The following is a 21,810-nucleotide window of genomic DNA, read 5'->3' as shown; positions in this document are numbered from 1 at the left end:
GATACGGGGCTCGATCCCAGGACCCTGGGATCATGACCTGAGCCGGAGGCAGACGCTTAACAACAGAGCCACTCAGGCGCCCCAGTAAATAAATCTTTAAAAAAAAATAAATTTAATTAAATCAGTGTTCAGAAGCACATACCAATTTCATTATCTTCTATTAATTTTTCACTAACTTCTAAGAAAATCACAGAGCTCAAGCACACTTAACTTTCTAGTCCAATTGACAAATGTGATCAAAAGTCAGAGAGCAGGCCACCTGCTTTTCCATCAAGCTGGGAATTTATTCACACAGATTTTATAATAACTGAGAACAGCCACGAAGCTTTAATTCAGTCTGTTTCAGAGCTCAGGCCACATTCATTTACGTACCCATAATTTATTCATCTTATTACCAAGAAAGACTAGACAGAGGTAACCTTCCCAACTACTATACTGTGAATTTTCCATTAATTCCATTAATGAAACAATTTGCACTAATTAAGTTTTACGTTAGGTTTTTTTTTTTTTTTTTTAAGATTTTATTTATCCACTTGACAGAGACACAGCGAGAGAGGGAACACAAGCAGGGGGAGTGGGAGAGGGAGAAGCAGGCTTCCTGCCGAGCAGGGAGCCCAATGTGGGACTCGACCCCAGGACCCTGGGATCATGACCTGAGCCAAAGGCAGACGCTTAACGACTGAGCCACCCAGGCACCCTAAGTTTTATGTTAGTTCTTAATGAAAGTACATGCCACCAAAGGGACTGTGAAGTAAAATATTGTTAAGTCACATTGGCTGTGGTATAACGTCTATCGCACATCAGTAACATTAGAAGCCCCTGCAAGTGAAATGACAGATCGCCTCAGCATCAGGACATCTGATCACAATTATAGGCTCCATTTCATACTGCTACCTTCAGAATTTTAAAAAGGAGTAGCTTCTACTGCTTGAGACAAGGTGAGTGGTTTTTGGAACCCTTCATTCTGTCTGCTTGAGAATACTGCACATGTTGCTCTATAATCCTAGCCCAGTTCAGAGTTACAACTGCAGTGTCTTGGGAGACAAGTGGGTAAAGTAGAATTATACTTTGACTCTCCAACCCCCACACAGATCAAATACAGCTACAGAAATCAAGACTGTCAGAAAAGCTGAAAGGAAAAGAATCCAACACAACAATTTTACCAAAATGTCTCTACAGCAATAATTATCATGCCTCAACTCATTGCTGACTACTGATAAACTGTTTTAAATAATCAGGTCATCTTGCCTAGCCACGGGTTATTTCACTATTCATTAGCACTTCTACAATTTGAGGTGCTAATGAAAACAAGTGGAAACCAAAATCATTTGGTTCAACTGCACTAGGAAAAGATTTAGAAAAAGGTAAAATAAGTTTAATCCAAGGATTCTGTTTCATTAGACTTTATTTTTCAGTGCACCAATTATTTCTAACTGGCAGAGATTGAGACAGAAAATAAAGTACATTTTACAGACGATGGCATTTCTGAATGAAAATTTTTCTCAAGTATCACACAGCTCCTTCAGATATTATAATTAAATGTTTGTTCTCTACTCTTTTGAACTAATAATTTTTTCTGCCCCTTTAATTAGAATTAAGAGAATATAAAATTTAGGAAAACACATAACTTTTATAAATGCCACTAAAAAAAATTCACATACCTATCTCCTTCCAATTTTGGTATGTCTGAGCAGCTAGAGGAGTCCTCCAGCCACGCCAAAGTTGGTCTCCTTGATTCAACTGCCGAGCTTGGTTCTCCCGACAGAATAAGCTGTTGTACAATTGCTGGGTCATATGCATTAATTTCAAACTTCAAGTGCACCTAAACGAATGAAAATCCTAAGTTTAAGACTGATTTTTTGCTCAATTACTAATCTGTTACTTCAAAATTAAAACATACCTTCATAAGTTTGGAAACATCCCATATGCAGATCTTTCCTCGTTTTGTTGCAGCAGCTAGAAAATGAGGGCAGCTTCCCGACCCAAAGCAAGCTATTCTGTCAGTTCCATCAGTACAGGGAAACTGTGCAGGACTTGTTGCGAGAGTGACGGACAACGGCACATTCTGTGTGTGCTCACCTTTCACAAACGGGCAGTTTGGGGAGTGTCTCTCGTGTTCAGACCTTTACACAGATTAAGGAAGGAAAGGTTTACTGAACAACAAAGCTGTCAAGTCTGTGGATTAAAACAGAACTCCAGGATCATCTTTTCTTTTTTAAAAAACAAAGTATGATTTATTAAAAAGACTCAAATGCTACTTCATTCAATCCTATCAAGATCACTCTAACATATTCAACCCCTCACTGTAGTAGATTTTATTCCCTTTAATGGATTACACATAAAATCAGTCTCTGATGAAACAAAAATGCTATAGTATAATTTATACTATATTCACATACTGATAAAATTGTGTAAAGTCTGGTATTTCCTCACACAGTTTCCTACAACTGTAAATAAGTAACTACTTTGTTTCGGTTTAAAATTGTCCATAAAGGGGGGCGCCTGGGTGGCTCAGTCGGTTAAGCGTCTGCCTTTGGCTCAGGTCATGATCCCAGGGTCCTGGGATCGAGCCCCGCATCAGGCTCCCTGCTCCGCGGGAGGCCCGCTTTTCCCTCTCCCACTCCCCCTGCTTGTGTTCCCTCTCTGGCTGTCTCTCTCTCTGTCAAATAAATAAATAAAATCTTTAAGAAATAAAAATTAAAAAAAAAATTTCTCCATAAAGGTACAGCATGGTGACAATAGCTAGTAATATTTTATTATATACCTGAAATTTGAGAAGAGGATATGTCTTAAATTAGATCTTAACACATGTACACACACCAAGTGGTAACTGTACAGATGATGGATATATTAATTAGCTTGACTGTGGTGGTCTTTTATATATACCAAAACAGCAAGTTGTACACTTTAAATATATACAATTTTTACATGTCAAAGATATCTCTCTACAGCTATTTTTAAAATTAATTATATATAATTATATGCCTATCTGTATTTATCAGTGGCCACAACTGTAAATGACATATAATAAAAACTTAAATGTCATTCATATCACAAAAAACTTTTTAGTAAAGATCTGAAAGCAAAAAGATCTACAGAGTATGGATAAAATGACCTATATTAAGAACACAGAAATACATCTTATACATTCACTACAGGACCAGACCAGCTAAATAACTTCTAAACAAAGTCTCTTTTCAAAGTAACACAGAAAGATAATATTCATAGACTGTACATTATTTCTTTCACATAAATGATTAATGAGCAAAAAGAAACATTAAATTTCTTTACTTAGAAAATTCTAACATGTTTAATAAAAAATACAACACTAGGAATTCTCAAGACTAGTATAATGACTTTAAAAATCTTCCCAAATATTGAAAGCAGGATCAACTTTAACACTTAAAAATTATGTCTCCTTAGCCTGGTGATGGGTATTAAAGAGGGCACATATTGAATGGAGCACTGGGTTTTATATGCAAACAATGAAATCATGGAACACTACATCAAATACTAATGATGTAATACATGGTAATTAACCTAATAAAATTTTTTAAAAAATTATGTCTCCAACTTTGTGACTACTTTCTTTCTGGTTATTCTTTTTTTTTTTTTTTTTTTACTCTCACTAGCTGTAATTACAAGGCACTATTTGAAATGTCAGGATGCTGCTACTGAAAAAAGAACTTTTTTTTTTTTTAATTTCCATGGCAAAGAAAGGAAAACTGTACTTATAAAATATGCCATTCCTTAGGGTGTATATATTTCTTTTTACAAGGCACCTGTGACTTACCTATATCCATATGTAAACCCTGGACAATTTGCAATATGCAGACGTCTTACATAAGTGTTTTTACATGACACCCCCAAGCACATTTTTTTTTTTAAAGATTTTATTTATTTATTTATTTGACAGAGAGAGACACAGAAAGAGAGGAAACACAAGCAGGGAGATGGGAGAGGGAGAAGCAGGCCCCCCGCCGAGCAGGGAGCCCGATGTGGGGCTCGATCCCAGGACCCTGGGATCATGACCTGAGCCGAAGGCAGACGCTTAACCGACGGAGCCACCCAGGCGTCCCCCCCAAGCACATATTTTGACTGGATTCCCTTCCCAACTAAATCCTACGGTATTTTCCTCTTTCCATCCTTCTTTCTTCCCTGAGTTTTAACTTTTTAATTAAACTGTTTTTATACAAGTGACACCTAACTATATAAAAGAAAGCTAAATACCACTCAATTACAATATCCAATCCCAGTAATCTCTTTTCCCACCTCCAAATAACATCTTTTATGAATTTAAGTGGTATACTTCTAAAATATTTTTATGTTTTTATATATATATATGTACATGTAAGAAAATTTTCATTTTAAATAAAAGTACTACTGTATGAATCATCCTACAATAAACTTCTTGACACAATAACGTAACTAAAAGTTACTGATGGTGAAGAATAGAGAGCAAACTATTGATTCCTTTTCACTGTTGGACAATAGTAGATTATATGAACATACCACATTTTATCTGGCTATTCCATCCTGACAAACATTTAAATATGAGAGTCCCATTGTCCACCTGCAAGTCTTCCTTCTTTTCCCACTTACAGATTCAGGAGGTACCTAGGCTCAGCTTCCCAACTCTCTTCAATCCTGTTCCCTCCTATTCATTTAGAACACTGTGTCCTCAAAGCCCTCAGAGATACTACCAATTGCTTAAATTTGAGGAATCCTGAATCCTGGGGCAAGAAGAAATAGAATCCTCAATTCCCTCACCATGTCAAGAAAAGATAGGTTTTGACAGCCCAAACTGAATATGTGAATAAATTTCCTCCCCCCAAAATATTTATGAACAAAGTTACATTCTATAACGTCAAGGTATAATTTTTTAGGGATGGCTGAAATAACTGAGGATCAGCCTGAGAAATTAAAAAATACATGTTAAAATGGTTTCTATATTATATAAATAGTTTCTAGGGGAAAAGACTGAGTTCCAAACAGAACCTTAACCTAAACTGGAAACCGCACACGTTCAACTCTCAGTCCACAGATAGATGCAACTTCAATTTTTCATACAGTAAACCGCACTGCAAGCTGGAATCCATATGTACACTCCAACAGGCTTTAGCTAGTTCACCCTATTCACAACAGCTGATTAACACTGAGAGACCTCAAACTAATTTTACTACAAACAAATCCTTGCTCCATCACTAATTAGTCATATGCCCTTTGGCAAATTTTATTTTCTTTATTTACAATAGGATAATAATTCCTATCCCTCCTATAAAATGAAGATAGTAATGCCTATTTCATAGGGTTAATATGAGAATTAAACGAGTTAAAAATATATAAAGTACTTAGGATGGTACCTGTTAAGTAGAACTATATAAATATTTGCTCTTATTATTACTATTTCTATTAATAAATTGGCCTGTTATTTGTAAAAATTAGGTTTCAATACACGATCTCTAATGTTTAACGAAGTTCTAAACTTTCATCCATTAGAATTCAAAATTACCACAGACTCCCTAAAATTACTTCGAAGTTAAAAAAGTAAAATCATAAGGCTCTGCTCTGTGGATTCCCTACCGACAGGTTGCCTGCAACTGACCAAGATTAAACTGCTGAAGTTAACCATGTTGTATCAACTTATTTATCATAGCCTTCTGGTTCAGGGCCTACATCTATTCTTTGGCACTTCTCCCATGTAGATTTTAGGAAGTCAAGACCTTAGTTACTACATGCCAAGTGATGTGACAGAGCATAGACAGTGCTATTTCATTCTCTTAGGACAAAGGCAAAAATACAGATGGAAAAAGGCAAGAATATGAAAAACAGAAAATTTAGAAGCCTACTTATAGGATTAACTTAGCCTATTACATTCAGAAAAATTAGAACTCACCAAGGTTCATCAGTAGGTTCCCAACAAACGAGACATACACTACAAGTAAAACACATGGCTCTATCATCTCCAGATGAGGCAGGCTGCAAATTTATAAAGACAGAAAAGGTTAATATTAAAATAACCTTTTAATAAAAACTCTTCTAAAAACGTTCATAATCTTAGGTAAAAAGCACAGAGGAAAAGACAATTCGCCTATACACTGATTCCAAAAATACAGTGAATGCCCAAATGTTTAAAAATTTACTACTTTATTTGAAAAACTGTGTTTCGTCAAAAAATGAGCACTAAATCAAACATGGAGGCACACACATACTCAATCTCTAATAGCATCTTCTAAATGCATTACTGAAGTATCTGAAATAGTTAAATATATAAGGAAATAGAGTATAACATATTTTATTATTAAAAACTGAATATCATACAACCACACAAGAAAGGCCAAGTAAAAAGGAAAAGCAAACTAGAGAACCTAATTCATGTAATATTCTTTAATCACACAGGACAAAATGTCATATATATAAAATAATACATCAAAATCTGAACTAAAATATAGCTCTGAAAACAAACATTAATATTTTTGAGGACTTACTCTACTTAGCACCTACTATGCATATAGATGTAAATTCATTTATATTTTTTAAAATTAAGAATAATTCGTCCTTAACACAGGCAGAAGATTCTAGAAAATCTGTGACTTGATCTCTTCGCAAAGATAGAATACAAGGAACAATAATTCAACAGAAAAAATACCAAGGCATCACTTCACAGATACTGTTTTAGGAAATGACACCAAGTAGCAATGAAGATAAATTATCAGGAAAAATGGTCCATATTCAAACTTTAAGTTACAAAATAATTTCAGTAATACTAGTATCAGCCAGCCTCCAAACTAATCTATCTTCAGCTGGAAATCTGAAAGACTGTGAGTAAAACAGTCAAATATAGATAAATTTCTGATTTAATTTTAGTTAAGATATTCTGAACACTTCAAGATAACTAAGGAATAATCACTCTTCAGACTCTTTACAATAGTTACTTCAATGTATTTCAAAGTTTAGTTGAATTCTAAAATTAAGTAAGCATGCTTTATGTAAACTGACATGTATTAAATTGCTTAGATTCTTTAGCAGTGGTAAGCCATTCTACGCTACCCAGTTTAAGCCTCCTTTAATTAGTAATTATGCCCATCTGAAGTCATTTTTCTTAACTTCCCTCTACTTTAGCTCAGTGAACCTCTCTATAATGTCCCACTCTCGTCTCTTTGTCACACGAATCCCTATACTGTACACTTTCCTCTTTTCCTACATAAATCTATTTTCCTTGACTAATCATTCCTCTTTCTGTGCAATTTCTTACTCAGTTCTTCAAAGTATATCTTCAGGTTGCACTGTACCATCCTCAATGCTGCTTCTACAGTTATACAGAAGTATGTGGGTAATTTATATCCCAATCAAAATTAGAGTTTCCGGAGTAACTGCAATGTGTTACTTTTGTTGCATTACCCTCAGTATCTACTATTCTGTTAGGAATGTAGAAATCAAGAAGTGAAAATAAACACACATCCAAAGAGAACACTTTTCAAAAAGCAAATCTGAAGAATACTGCCTGGCTTCTGGAGGAAAAAGATATGAAGCATTAACTCAGTTGACTTGTAACAACTATTTTTTTTCCTTTTTGTACACAATACATAATATAGGAAATAGTATTCAAAGGTACAAGAAAAAAACAAAACTCACACAAATGCATACACACAAGCACACAGTGAGGTTGCATAAATCAAGTTCTTGAGAAAGTATTAAATATTGATGATTTTACTGAAGACTAAAAAAGCTGAAAAAAAAATGTTTTTTGAGTCTTTTTTACCTGATGGTAAAATCCAGCTTGAGCCATGGGATCCGGCTGTGCCCATCGATAGCCTACATGAGGCCATGAGGTAAATGTCTCCCGTCTGTTAGCTTCACTATACATCAGCGATCTACAAGTAAACATACTTTATGTAATCGAAATTAGGCATCCTACTGAAGGAAAATTTTACTGGATTATCAACAAAAACTGGGAATGGTCTAACGACCAAGTTCAAATGTGTATTTTAAACTAAAAATGATCGCTTTTAGGAATTTCCCTTAAACACTATAGGGAAAAAGAAACCTGATTGATGGCTACAACTGATAATTTTAGGGGTAGATTAAATTAACGAATGTTACATAATTACCAAGCAGAAAACACAAAATCTAGAGACATAAAGACAGAGAGTCATATGCTTTCATCATGTCCCAAGTTTGCATAAATGGCTAAAACCATAACCAAAGTGGTTTTATCTCAACCATGTCGAGAAAGTATTTTCCAGTTTAATTTTTTTTTTTTTTTTTTAAGTAGAAAGCTATTTTCTTTCTGTTCTTTCTCCAGAGAAATCCTTTTCTAGGAAAGCTGTACTCTCCAGGGAACTATAAAAATAGAAAATCTTCATACATGTTTTCATATTAAAGTATATTAGCTCACTGAGTAAACCTATAACCTAGAGTATTTTTTAAATGAGTTGTTTTAAAAAAAATTTTTTTAATTTACTTTTTTAAGTAAGCTCTATGCCCAACGTGGGGCTATGACGCCAAGATCAAGAGCCGCATGCTCTACCAACTGAGCCAGTCAGGCACCCAATCTAAAGTATTATTTTAAAGAATGATACCAAACTTAGAAACAGTCCAAATGGCTTCAAGAAAGAAAGGACTGGTGACAAAGGTTACTCTTCTTAACACAAAAGTGCAAATGACAACAGGAAGGAAGGAAGGAAGGAAAAAAAAAAGAAAGTGGTAAAGGTCATCACAGTGAGACCAGAAAAATACTTTTCTCTAAATTCTTCCCTAAATTAGTACATAATTTCCTATAATACTGCTAGTGAGCTTATTAGGTTTAACTCATAGTTGTGTTCTGGTTTGAAAAAAACAAAGTTGGATTAGAGAAGCCTTATCATTTACACGCTATAGATGTCTTCAGGATCTGTGTCAGACAGAAAACCATCCACTTACTTATATTACCAAACAAAAGAGCAATAGCATCTAACAGACCCTAACTCAAACCTCCAACAGACCTAAGTTCATGAACGTCCTAAGTTCCTACATTCATTCTTAATGAAACAATTACCACAGACTACATCAAAATTAGTATTTTGAGACATTTAAACACCTCCAGAAACACAATATCCTATCCAGTGAGTGAATTTCCTAAAATAGACATTCACCACAGATTACACAGATTTCTTTAGAAACCCAGCTACTATTTGCAAAGAAAATAGCTCTGAAGGGCTGTTTTATAATCTCAAGATAGGCATAGCTCTAGGAAAAGAAATACTTATTCCAGGTACATTTTCCCCCTCTCCAGACATCTTCTAAGGAATATTTTAATGATAACCACACCCCGTTATCACCCGGTAGATTAAAAATGATAGTCTACACTTGCCCAAGAGACAAGACAATGCAGTGTTACTATAGAATATTAAAACCCTTCCCAAATGTTAACACAACCAACAGAAGTTATTTACATAATAACAGAATCACTCAACAACAAAAAATAGGCAACTGATCAAGCAAAAGTCTCAGTTCACCAAGAGCTAAGCTAGTAAGTATCGCAAACTAATATAAGAGCCACACTTAATAGAAGTTAATATATTCAGTAGGGGCTTTGCTAACATCAGCCTGTACTATTTATAAACGTACTTTAGAAAAAAAGCATAGGAAGTTATAATTCACATCTAGTGAAAATGTGAAATGCTACATGGGAAGGCAAATGTGAACTTACCAAAACTGCTAAATTTAATATTTCATTACAGCATTTCTAAACTTTATACTTTTGGTAAGAATCTGATGTTATGGGTCAACTGGGTGGCTCAGATGGTTAAGCATCTGCCTTCAGCTCAGGTCATGATCTCCTGATCCTGGGACTGAGCCCCCAGCTCAATGGGGAGTCGGCTTCTTCCTCTCCCTCTGCCTCTCCCCCCGCTCATGCTCGCTCTCTCTCTCAAAATGAATAAAATCTTAAAAAAAAAAAACGAATCTAATATTATTTCAAACAACAAATCATTTTTTAAATGAACATATTACTATTGGCTTTTTTACAAAGTTTTATACAAAGCAGGACCTCAACGAATCTCTACTGAAGAAAATAACGGTTGAGGTATGATTTCTGTAATACACTGTTTAAATCCAGGGCAGGCAGCATAAAAATCTTAATTCAAAATTGCCCTAATTGATTTTTTAACTCTTTTCCTTTTTTAAGTAGAAAATAATATATGGCTCTTATACATAGGTTCTGGCATAGCTTTTCAATTTATGAAAATTCATCTCAAAGGTCACAAAATTTCATCAAGACAAAATAATTCTTACCTATTGAATAATTATATTTTCACGTAGACTCAAATATTTACTAAATATGGAGCTGGAATTTTCAAAACAGTTTTATGACCCCTTTAAATACCTTCCAAGCACCAAGAGAAATTGTTTAACAGCACTTCAAGTACTAATTCACTTCATTATTTTTATGAGAATCTGAATGGTTTTCCAAAATACTCTGAAATACGTTTTGAATCATAATTAAATTTTTGTTATTTTTGGTTAATCCAAAAACCTAATCAATTCAATTTCACTGTAACATCTCTTTATAAGCAAAGTTATACCTGTCCACAGAACGGCCTGGCCCCACTCCAAGTTCTGGACGAGCACTAGGTAAGAGGTAAGACAATCTGTCCATCACTGAGGATGCCACAGGTAAGGCAGCAACATTTTGATTTATTTTCTTGAGTTCATTCACAATGGCACTGGCAATGGACTTCAACACATGATGAGGAAGATGAAATGTAACTGTGGCCCACTGAAATAAATTGGGAGTGTAAGCAAAGGAAAATGTACTCAACAGTTTAAACCAAAACTGTAACTTATACATTATAAAATAAAGAACTATTCATCAGTCTCAAGTTCGTTTACTCCATTAATTCATCATTTAAAGCAGGCTCTTACAATTATTTAAAAAAATGAAACCTCAATTAGAAAAAGACACCTGAAAACCTGATGGTAGCACATCTTCTTACATATGTATCAACAATTTAGGATAACAAAAATCATCCATTATTTTTCATATTCCTCCAGCACATTTACAACGTTAAGCACAAACCAGGCACTCTCTGTTCATAAGAATGTACTTATACAGTGTAGTGATACTGTACATATGCGTAGGCATATGAGGATTTACTTCAGTTTCGCAGACTCCTAATGTATTTATTGTTGTCACTATACACAGAGTAACGAAAAGCACAGATCTTGTCGTCACAGACTTGGATTCCAAGACCATCTTTACCATCAACTACGTGACCCTGGTCAAATTAATTTCATTCTCCCGCTTCTGCAATATGAGGAAAAACGAATACCTACTCACACAATGTTCTTATGAAAATTCAAGTGAGAACTGGTACAATGTTTAATACAGTAAGCATTCAATAAATATTAACTACAATTATTTAACATTAAAATTATTTTAAAAGTTAGAAAGCAAAGATGCTAAGTATTATTCTTCTGGAGAAATAAAGTCTATAAAATAGTTTCATTTCTATATCCTTCCCTGCTCACCCTATGATTTCCATTCTGTCTAGTACATTCTAGGCAGCCTACTAAATTATAACATCCATCTAACTAGAAAAACTTTTGGACAGAAACACGACTTGAATTGCTAGAGAGAGAGAGAGTGATAGAGACAAAGAAAATGAAAGCCTCTTATTTTGTTCCTAGAACTAACCCATTCATAGATCCAGAGCCGCTTACCTGAATCCCCTTGAGAAAGGGCACTACAATAATGCCCCATCATACACTGTAAATCGTACTCCAAACATTCCCCAAAGGTCCCTGCAGACATGCACTACTAGCGTCACTGTCCACTGGGAAATGGAAAATATTGTGATCTTTCAGGCTTTACAAAGTAGCAGCACTGAACTGATGTAAAACATCACTGTGGTCCACTAGTGAAAGTAGGGACTTATGATGGTCAAATGGTTAATAGAGTTCTGGCCTAAAGTTATTTCCGTGAGCTCTGTGGATCCCTGTACCTATCTTGTAGTTATTTGTCCAGTTCCCAAAAGCGTAACTGGAAGAGATATAAAACAGGCAACCAGAAAAATTTCCACATTGTTTCTCTAGTCCTCTTTAAGAACTATTAAAGGAAGAAGGGCCAAGCGGAAACCCCTAGAATTTCCATTCTCTACAAACCTACTAAACCAGAGCAAAACCACAATTCCTGAGGAAATTTATGAGATTAACACCACTATAAGAGATCTAAAAAATACAGGAGAATTCAAACTATCTCACCTTCATTTAACTGGCCTGTTTGGCCTATGCAAAACATAAAAGGATCTGAAAGAAAAACTGGATTATAAACTATCACGTGACTTCAATTGCAGCTGCTATTCCAGGTATCTTTACTAAAGCAAATCAACAAGTCCCTTGATATCTGGTAGGCAATTACAGTTCTGTGAAATACGTTTTTTTATACTAATTTTAATTTTTAAAAGATTTTATTTACTTATTTTGACAGAGAGAGAGAGAGAGACACAGCGAGAGAGGGAACACAAGCAGGGGGAGTGGGAGAGGGAGAAGCAGGCTTCCCGCGGAGCAGGGAGCCTGACGCTGGGCTTGACCCCAGGACCCTGGGATCATGACCTGAGCTGAAGGCAGACGCTTAACAACTGAGCCACCCAGGTGCCCCTCTATACTAATTTTTAAGAACCATCCAAAAGTAGACTGCTTTTATCTGGCAGTAACAATCAATCTTCAGTCCTACCCTGGGACTATTGCTCATGTTCTTTACCATATCTAGTCTGTAGAAATCTTAATCAACTTAATATCCGCAGCTCACCACACTGGTCTACTACATCATGCTGTAACACACTGTAACATCACGCTGGCTGGTCCAGATGAGGAGGAAGTAGCAAGGAGCTTACATGCCTTACTAAGACACAGCAAGCCAGAGAGGATCAATAATGCCCAGAAAAACTCAGACTACAACCGTTGTTAAGTTCCTGGAAGTCCAGTGGTCTGAGCATGTCAGGGTATTTCCTCCAACATGAAAGACAAGTTGCTACAACTTATAAAAGCAAATAGTGAAAAAGAGGCACAATGCTTGGTGGGCCTAATTGGATTCTGGACCCACTATCCGACATATCTGAATGTGCTTCTCTAACTCAATTATCAAAGAATATAGGCACAGAACAAGAAGCTCTGCAGCAGGTCCTGGCTGAACCACAAGACGTCCTGCCACTTTTACCACTGAGCATATACAATGACACTGGAAATGTGTACAGCAAGTAAAGATGCTGAAAGGCCTGTCTGGCAAGCTGAACTGGGACAATCACTAGCACAGTGCTAGGGTAAAGCCACAACCTCCCCTGTAAATAACTGTTCTTTTCAGAACAGTTTCTGGCTTCTCAGTCCCTGACAGAAATTCATACCAATCCATGAAATAATTGTGCGATCAGAGGCACCTGGGGGGCTCAGTTGGTTAAGCGTCTAACTCCTGATTTCGGCTCAGGTCACATGACCTCAGGATCATGAGACTGAGCCTCGCCTTGGCCCCGCACTCAGTAGGGAGTCTGCTTGAGATGCACTCTCTCTCTCCTTCTGCCCCTCCCCCCTCTCTAAAATAAACAAATCTTAAAAAAAAAAATGCCTGTGTGATCAGAGCTGTCCATCGTAAACTATATGTTGTATGACACACCAAACCATAATACTGGGAACAAAAGACAAGTCTCTTTTCATTGAGTGGTTTACAAGAGATCAGTCTTGAGAAAGTCCAAAAGGCCAGTTTTGGACAAGCTGAATAAGCAAGTAACTCAGACTTCTACAATACTTACTCTCGTTATAATCCCTCCTTCTCATTCTACATTGATGGCTTCACAGAGAACTCCTTACGAGGTAATTGTGGAAGAAAACCCTTGGCTCTGATGTACAGATGGTTCTGCACATCAGGCTGGTACCACCCTAAAGTGATGGCTGCAACATTACAACCCCAATCAGGACAGCGGGGAAGGTAAATCTCAGTGGGCAGAACTTCAACCAGTATATGAGGCTGTGCTCTTTGTCTGGATTGAGAATTGTCCATAAGTGAAGATCCTCAATGATAAACAGACAGTAGCTAATGTTCTGGCTGGATGGTCAGGCATTTGGAAAGATCAGGACTGCAGTCAAGGGTAAAGGTGTAAGGACAGACCTCTCAAAATAAACAGATTGGGAAAATATTTATGAGTCACACAAATGCTCATCAAAAGACATCTACTTCAGAGGAAATGGACAAATTATACATATTGTATGAATGTCACTTACCCTCTTTCCATAGCCACTCCCAACGCTTTGCTCAATGGACCTGTATGCAAAGTGCCATGGCAACAAAGATGGAGATAATACAGGTCCAACAACACAAACATCCCCTCACTAAGACTAACTAGGCTACAGCTTTTACTGATTGCCTAATCTACCAATAGCAGATACCAAAGCTGAGCCACCAATATCACACCATTTTCCAGGGGGAATAGCCAGCTATCTGATTACAAGTTGATTATACTGGATTCCTTCAGCCATGGATTGGGCATCAACTTGTATTCACTATAATAAATGTGTTCTAGATATGCATTTACTTGTTCTACCTAAAATGCTTCTGCCATACTATTAAACCCCTGCCTATGGACTAAGAGAACGGCTTATGCACTATCATGGTATTCCACACAACTTTGCTTCTGACCAAGAAAGCACTTCAAAGCAAAAAACAAAACTAAACAAAACAAACAAGAAAAACACAGCAATGGGCTCCTGCCCATGAAACTGACTGGTCTTACCATGTCATCATCCAGAAGGAGCTGGCCTGACAAAAAAAAAAAGTGTAGTGCCCTACTGAAGTCTCATTTTCAATACTAATTGGAAGAGAGGTTCTACCTTATAGGATGATGAATATGCTTAGAATCAAAACAAAACAACAAGAAAAAACACCTAACAATTTCTCCTAATAGGGTCGCTATTACACTTAATACCCCATTTGAAGATTTTTTTTCAAGCTTTAAGCTCTAGGGGTCCTACATCCCAAGGGAGGAGTGTTCCACCAGGAGTACAATGGTTCCATTGAATTATGTGTTGAGACTGCTACCCAGCAATATTGGGCTCCTCTTGTCACTGAATCATCAGGCAAAGGCGGCAGTTATTCAGCTGATTGGTATGATTAAAACTGACAAGGGGAAACTGGATTGATGCTAACTAATAGGGACAAGGAAAACTTAATTAGAAACCAAGAAAGGCGACTGGGTGGCTCGATTGGTTAAGTGTCTGCCTTCGGCTCAGGTCATAATCTGCTTCTCCCTCTCCCTCTGCCCCCCTCCCTGCTTGTGTGCGTGCGCTCTCTCTCTCAAATAAATAAAATCTTAAAAAAAAAAAAAAGAAAGAAAGAAACCAAGAGATCCTTTAGGGTGCCTCTAAGTCCTTCCATGTCCAATAGTAAAAGTGAATAGGTGATTACAAAAACTAAAACAGCATCACTGAGGGTGTAAATCTTGCAAAAGTGAAGACTTGGGTGGGTCACTCCACCATGCAAAGACAACTGACAGCTGAAATGCTAAGGACAAATATGAAATAGGTAGTAGAGGGAGGTTGTAACTATCAAGTATATCCTCTTGACCATTAAAGACCTGAGGGATATAGCAGCTATGAATATTTTCTTCCCTTCTTATTACACATGATGGATGGATGTAGATTCACATCCAGATACACAGATGCAGACAGACATATAGACCTCTTTTATGCAAGAATTCTGGATGTAGTTAGTCTTTAGGTAGCACAGTTTTATTACCTAAACAGTTGAGACCTAAAAATAACTAAATTTTAGTAGTTAGTATCACCTAGGGATAGGTAAAATATCTATTGGAACTTCGTGTCTCTCAACTTTGGGGATGGGGAGAGGGAATCTTCATGTGTAAAAAGTAAAAACATAATATTTTTGTTGTATTAAAAGTTCAAATATGCACAGAAAGTATGTATGGAGATGCTGAGTAGCCAAAGAGTACACTGTGCCAATTATGAAACTATTATCTCTCAGTTCCAAACTGACCTGACCCTTTATTTCTCTTCCCTATCATCCTAAGGCTGGAACTCTGCAAACTGCATTTCTTCTTTCCCAGCCAGATTCCTGGCTGTAAGGTTCTGACAAAAGGAATACAGGATGGAAATTGGAAAGCATGATGAGGGTGGAAAAGACTTCCCCCGGCTATTACTTGTCACTGCTGTCAACACTGATTCAGCACAGGACCTGGTGGCAGCAGTTGATTCTTCTAGTCTTCCGTGTTTTGTTTACTTAGCATTCCCAGAACCAGTCTCATAGAGCTCCTCAGAGGTAATAACACGAGCCAAGCAGCACCTCTCTTCAGAGATCCATGTCTCAGCTCCTCAAGCTCTGATCTCCAAGCTCCTGAGGTACCAGCTGGACAGCAGCTCCTCCTGAGAAGCCTGGATCCCAGACCCACAGAGCCTATTCTCTAAATCTGTAGGTGCTGACCACCCTAAGCTCCTGTTCCTTCAGACCTAGGTGACGGCGGCTTCCCGGGGTTACTATCCATATGCTTCCTCAGGGCTTCCTTTCCACTTCTTCAGTTCTCAAACACATGTTAAAATCAATTCCTGACGATAAATTCTCTTTGTTGGAATGCATAGTATGGTTTCTGTTTTACTAAATAAAATGTTCCATCAATGGGATAAAGTTAATAATATTATGGTAAATCTATATTAAAAAATTCAGTATTAGGAAGGATGCAGCTGAACTGAGAATTAATAGGAAAAACACTCAAAGATACATTCTTAAGTGAAAAAAAGCAAGGTATATGCTATAGTCTGAATGTGTGTGCCCCCTGATCCCCAAATTCATCTGTTGAAATCCTAACCCCCAAAGGTGACGGTATTAGTAAATAGGGCTTTTGGGAGGTACTTAAGTCATGAGAATAGAGCCCTCTGAATGGAATGAATGCCTTTATAAAAGAGGCTCCAGAAAGATCCTCTGACCTCTCCATCATGTTAGGACACAGTGAGAAGGAGCCAAGTATGAACCGGGAAGAAGGACTTCACCAGAACGCAGCCACGCTAGCACCCTGATCTTGGATTTCCCTGCCTTCAGAACTGTGCACAGTAAATTTCTGTTGTATGTAAGCTACCCAGTCAGTGGTATTCTGTTAATAGCAGCCAGAAAAGATGACATTACATCACATTTTAGTATCGTCACAATTTTACGTAAGAAAAAAGATACTTACAAATGCAAAAATTATTTTTAGGAAAACAGTGTTTACCTTCTACCTTACACCCTTTGGTACAAATATTTCATATGTATTACACTTATAACTTAGAAAAGAAAGAAAAATGAGTAAAATATATCCAAGGATTTAATTCAAAGCACAGTCTCACACAGACATTCTAGTCACGCCTACCAAAAAATTATTTCAACAAAAGCCCAAATGGCCCCATTTCCAAAAACATATTCCATTTCCCAATGAAGCTTATCACCTAACAAGAAAGTCTCTTTCATCAGCCTCTCGACCAATATAGAGCTACCAAGCACAGAAGCTTTAGGAACAAAGTAAGCAAAATAATTCCCACAAACTGAATTTAGACTTCAGGAAATAGTTTCAACTTTTAGATGATTTATAAACATATTTTGTTCTCTAAAAGAGAGAAATCTAGAACTGGAATATTTCAGTAGGTGGGTGGTGGAGAGTGGGAGAAAGAGAAAGTGAAAGTATGGAGGTATTCTTTCTATTACAATCCAAACAAGTTAATTTTTTTTTTTTTTAAACTTCTTACCTTAGCAACTTTGTGGTTGGCTGCAGTCTCATGGGATGTATTTTTTAAACCATCTTTGAGCTGTGTGATGAACAAATCATAACCCTCCGTACTAGAAATATCTACCTTTTCTAAACATGCTGATAAGAGCTGTTGTGCCTAAATAAAAAAGATGACCACAGAAAATTAAACACAACAAAAAAATGTTACATTCAGATCCTTATTCAAATACTTTAATTTGTAATGATTCTGACAGGTACTATTACTAAGGTTTACTACTTTTACTTTTTTACACAAACTAAAATCACATATAATTAATCATATATTGATTTGAAGGGCTGTTATAAATTAAATGAGATAAAGCAATGTATTCAGTGTAGTACCAGAGTGAAGTTTCAATACATGGAAGCCATTATAAACCAAAGCAAGATAGAAAAAAATGGATAAGCTGATACCATGAACGAAAATGAAAGGTAAAAGTTTAAAGAGATAAACGTAAAATCCTTCAATGAGTTTTAAATACTCAAACTATGCAAAACCGTAAGAGGGAACATTCACTAAGACAACAGGTAATATAAAAAAGCCCTCTGTATTGCTACCCATATATCCAAAAAGAACTACTTTAACAGAAATACACAGTTAACATATGGAAAAGAATACATCCACACTGATCCAACCAAACCTAGGACCCCATACTTTAGTGAAGACAGTGACAAATTAATGTGCTGTAGTAAAGGATGTCTGGGATGGTGGAAGGTCTACAAACAGTATTATGCAAACAATAGAATTGTAATTACTTAGGTACACAGAAAATCAGCATCAGATGTTAATGGCCAACAAGATAGAGGAGGTGATAGAAGTCAGGTAAATACCTAACACTTCAGACAGAATATGAAAAATACTGATTTGAGGGTCTATTTCATCATAAATATTCCAATCTTATTGTAATTCTCTAGTTCTTTTTAAAACCTGAATAGTTTGATACCATCTTTCATCGCAGAATATATATATATCCTTTATTAGGATATCAGCCTTATTAAGTTATCATCTAGTATAAATTCCTCAAATTAGGAGGAAAAAATGTTCAATACAACTAAAACTAATTAATTCTCTATCCAAAAATTTTAGACATGACCCCAGATCCAAATATTCTGATGACAAAAAGAGGGCTACTCTCTTTTCAGATTCAAACTTTCAGCAACATACTTTCAACAATAACATATCACAGACAACTGTGTTACACTAAATGTGAAATCTAAGTGGATATATGTTAGTATCTTTTTTTAAATAGCCTTCCAAAAAGAGAATAAAAACATTTATACTGCATTTTATATATACACATTGACAATTTTCATGTCCTAAAAATGGGCAATATGCTATATTGCTTTTATCAACTAATCATACCACCAAATGCAAAACAATTCATAATTAACAACTTGGTATAAAGACAAAAATGGTATCTCACTTTATTAGGGAACACAGCATTAAGATCTTTTATATTTTATTTAAGATGATTTAAAATCTAATAACTTTGAAAAACATACTTTCAAATTACACCATATGAACATCAACACACACTTAAAGAATTTAAATTAGGGTGAACCCACAAATTAAGTAATGAATATTTAACACTACAGAAACATATGTATGACTAAAATTTTAAACTGGGATTGTTAAGACATGATACACAGTGAAGATTACTGGTTGTCCACTAATACTCATTCCTCCCTTCCATCTAATATTTTAAAAAGAAGAACTACCTCTTTCTCATTCTTCTCAGCTTGATGTGACCATGTGACTAAATTCTGGCCAATGGGATGAACATGAAAATGGTGTATATGAGAAAGTTTGTTAGAGAGAGCAAGAAAGAATGAAGGTGAGAAAGAAAGCAGAAGGGAAGGAGAGGGGGAGAAGAGACAAGAGAGAAACACAGGGAGAAAGGGAAGGAGGGATCATACCAGTGTGTTCCCCTGGACTTTTGCTTTCCCTTTCGCTACGACTGGGAAATACTAATGAGACCTGGAACAGCTGTCATGAATTCACGGATGGAAGCTAAGTGCTGAGATAAGCAAAGTTAACCCTACATTTAGCCCTGTACTGTTACTGAAAAAACTATATTGTCTAAGCCACTGTATTTTGGTGTCTCTGTTACAGTTTAACCTGTATGGTTCACACTTAACTACCACTTTGATAAGCATCAATTAATTATACAGAGGAATTAAACAAATGTGATCAGTAAGTCAATTCTTTGTTAAAAACAGGGATACATATATAATGTCCTCAAAAGACAACCTAATTTAACAGCTAATAGGTCTGAGAGTACATTAAGTAGAAAAGTACACTGATTTATTTCAACTTACCTCCGTAACAGGTAATTCAAGCTGAACCACATCATCCTGCTTTGAAACTGGAGTTTGCAGAGCAGTGTCTAACAACAAGATTCCATTAAGGTCCTTCCTACACCCTACTGCATAATCATCCACAAATATAACTTTATCCACCGCAGATATATACTGACATTTCACCTGTCCACCTGGTTTAGCTGTTAAAAGAACAAAAATTCGACACTTAAGATTTAAAGACTAATAATAGTCCATCAAAAATAAATGTTTACATGGAAGCTAAATACAGTATCTAATCTTGCACTGGAAAAAACTGCTCTAAAAGACATTATTAGAACAACTAATAAACTTGTAATATGTACTATAGATTAGATCAAAGTATCATTGTGAAACTGTCAGAACTTGACAACTACAGAGCTATTATAAAAGAGAATATGGGGTGGGGGGCGCCTGGGTGGCTCAGTTGGTTAAGCAACTGCCTTTGGCTCAGGTCATGATCCTGGAGTCCCACGATCGAGTCCCTCATCAGGCTCCCTGCTCAGCAGGGAGTCTGCTTCTCCCTCTGACCCCCCCTCCATGTGTTCTCTCTCTCTCTCTCTCTCAAATAAATAAATAAATCTTTAAAAAAGAGAGAGAAAATATAGGGGCGCCTGGGTGACTCAGTCAGTTGAGTGGCCAACCCTTGGCTTCGGCTCAGATCATGATCTCAGGGTCCTGGGATCAAGCCCTTGTCAGGCTCCATGCTCAGCAGGGAGTCTGCTTCAGGATTCTCTCTCCCTCTGCGCCTCCCCTGCTCTCTTTCTCTCTCTCAGAAAGATAAATAAATCTTTAAAAAAGAGAGAGAATATAATTGTTCTTAGAAATAAACAGGGGTGCCTGGTTGACTCAGTTGGAAGATCATGGGACTCTTGATCTCAGGGTCTGGTGTTTGAGCCCCATGTTAGGTGTAGAGATTACTTAAATACATAAAACTTAAAAAAAAAAAGAAACATAGAAATAGTAAAGGGTAAAGGGGCATGGTATTATGCAACCTATTCTCAAGAGAGCAAAAGTATTGTGTAGGGCGCCTGGGTGGCTCAGTTGGTTAAGCGACTGCCTTCGGCTCAGGTCATGATCCTGGAGTCCCTGGATCGAGTCCTGCATCAGGCTCCCTGCTCGGCGGGGAGTCTGCTTCTCCCTCTGACCCTCCCCCCTCTCATGTGCTCTCTCTCATTCTCTCTCTCTCAAATAAATAAAATCTTTAAAAAAAAAAAAAGAAAAAGTATTGTGTATATATGTGTGTGAATGTTAAGAAATGTGGTAAAGTATTTAAAATTGGTAGAACTAGGTAAAGGGTACAGGGAAGTTCTTTGTTCTATACTATTTCATAATTAAAATATTCAGAACAAAATTTTTAAATATTCAGTATTTGTCATTTTTTGCAAAAATTCAATAAGCATAAAGTCAGTGTGGCCAGTCTCTAGGTAATTACCACAAAAGTTTTTGGGGGATTTTACATCTGAGATAAAATTATGGAAAATGTTTATAACCTAGGTTAGAGAAATAGTAAAGCCTCTAGTTCACCCCCCACTGAATAAACACAGTCAACTACCGGTGAAGATCAACGTTCCCTGAAGTTTCTGCTGAGTCAGTATCGGAAGAGTATTTTAATGGAGAAAGTCAGTGAATACATGACCCATAAAATTTCTCAGAATAAGTCAGGGCGGAATTTCAGAAGTCTTATAAAAAAACA

General features: G+C 36.5%; 1 protein-coding gene across 11 annotated transcripts in view; it reads right to left on the bottom strand.

Moving 5' to 3' along the window:
• BIRC6 (baculoviral IAP repeat containing 6) overlaps positions 1–21,810 on the bottom strand; it is a 227,694-nt gene that overhangs the window by 179,528 nt on the left and 26,356 nt on the right. For all 11 annotated transcript variants that reach the window (XR_006792448.3, XM_064572077.1, XM_045884369.3 and 8 more), the window contains exons 2-8: positions 20,097–20,278; positions 17,758–17,895; positions 10,566–10,759; positions 7,763–7,874; positions 5,897–5,979; positions 1,901–2,123; positions 1,662–1,822 (exon numbers count right to left, since the gene is read on the bottom strand). Coding sequence is in view for 10 of the 11 variants with exons in the window: in XM_064572077.1 (XP_064428147.1) it covers positions 1,662–1,822; positions 1,901–2,123; positions 5,897–5,979; positions 7,763–7,874; positions 10,566–10,759; positions 17,758–17,895; positions 20,097–20,278 (1,093 nt within the window). In the remaining variant the exon portion in view is untranslated. The remainder of the gene's footprint in view (positions 1–1,661; positions 1,823–1,900; positions 2,124–5,896; positions 5,980–7,762; positions 7,875–10,565; positions 10,760–17,757; positions 17,896–20,096; positions 20,279–21,810) is intronic.

This window comes from Mirounga angustirostris, unplaced genomic scaffold (genome assembly GCF_029215605.1).
Source record: "Mirounga angustirostris isolate CCGP_5_RB_7025 unplaced genomic scaffold, mMirAng1.0.hap1 SCAF_10, whole genome shotgun sequence".
Lineage (NCBI taxonomy): Eukaryota > Metazoa > Chordata > Mammalia > Carnivora > Phocidae > Mirounga > Mirounga angustirostris.
This window is presented reverse-complemented; position numbering and strand designations above follow the sequence as displayed.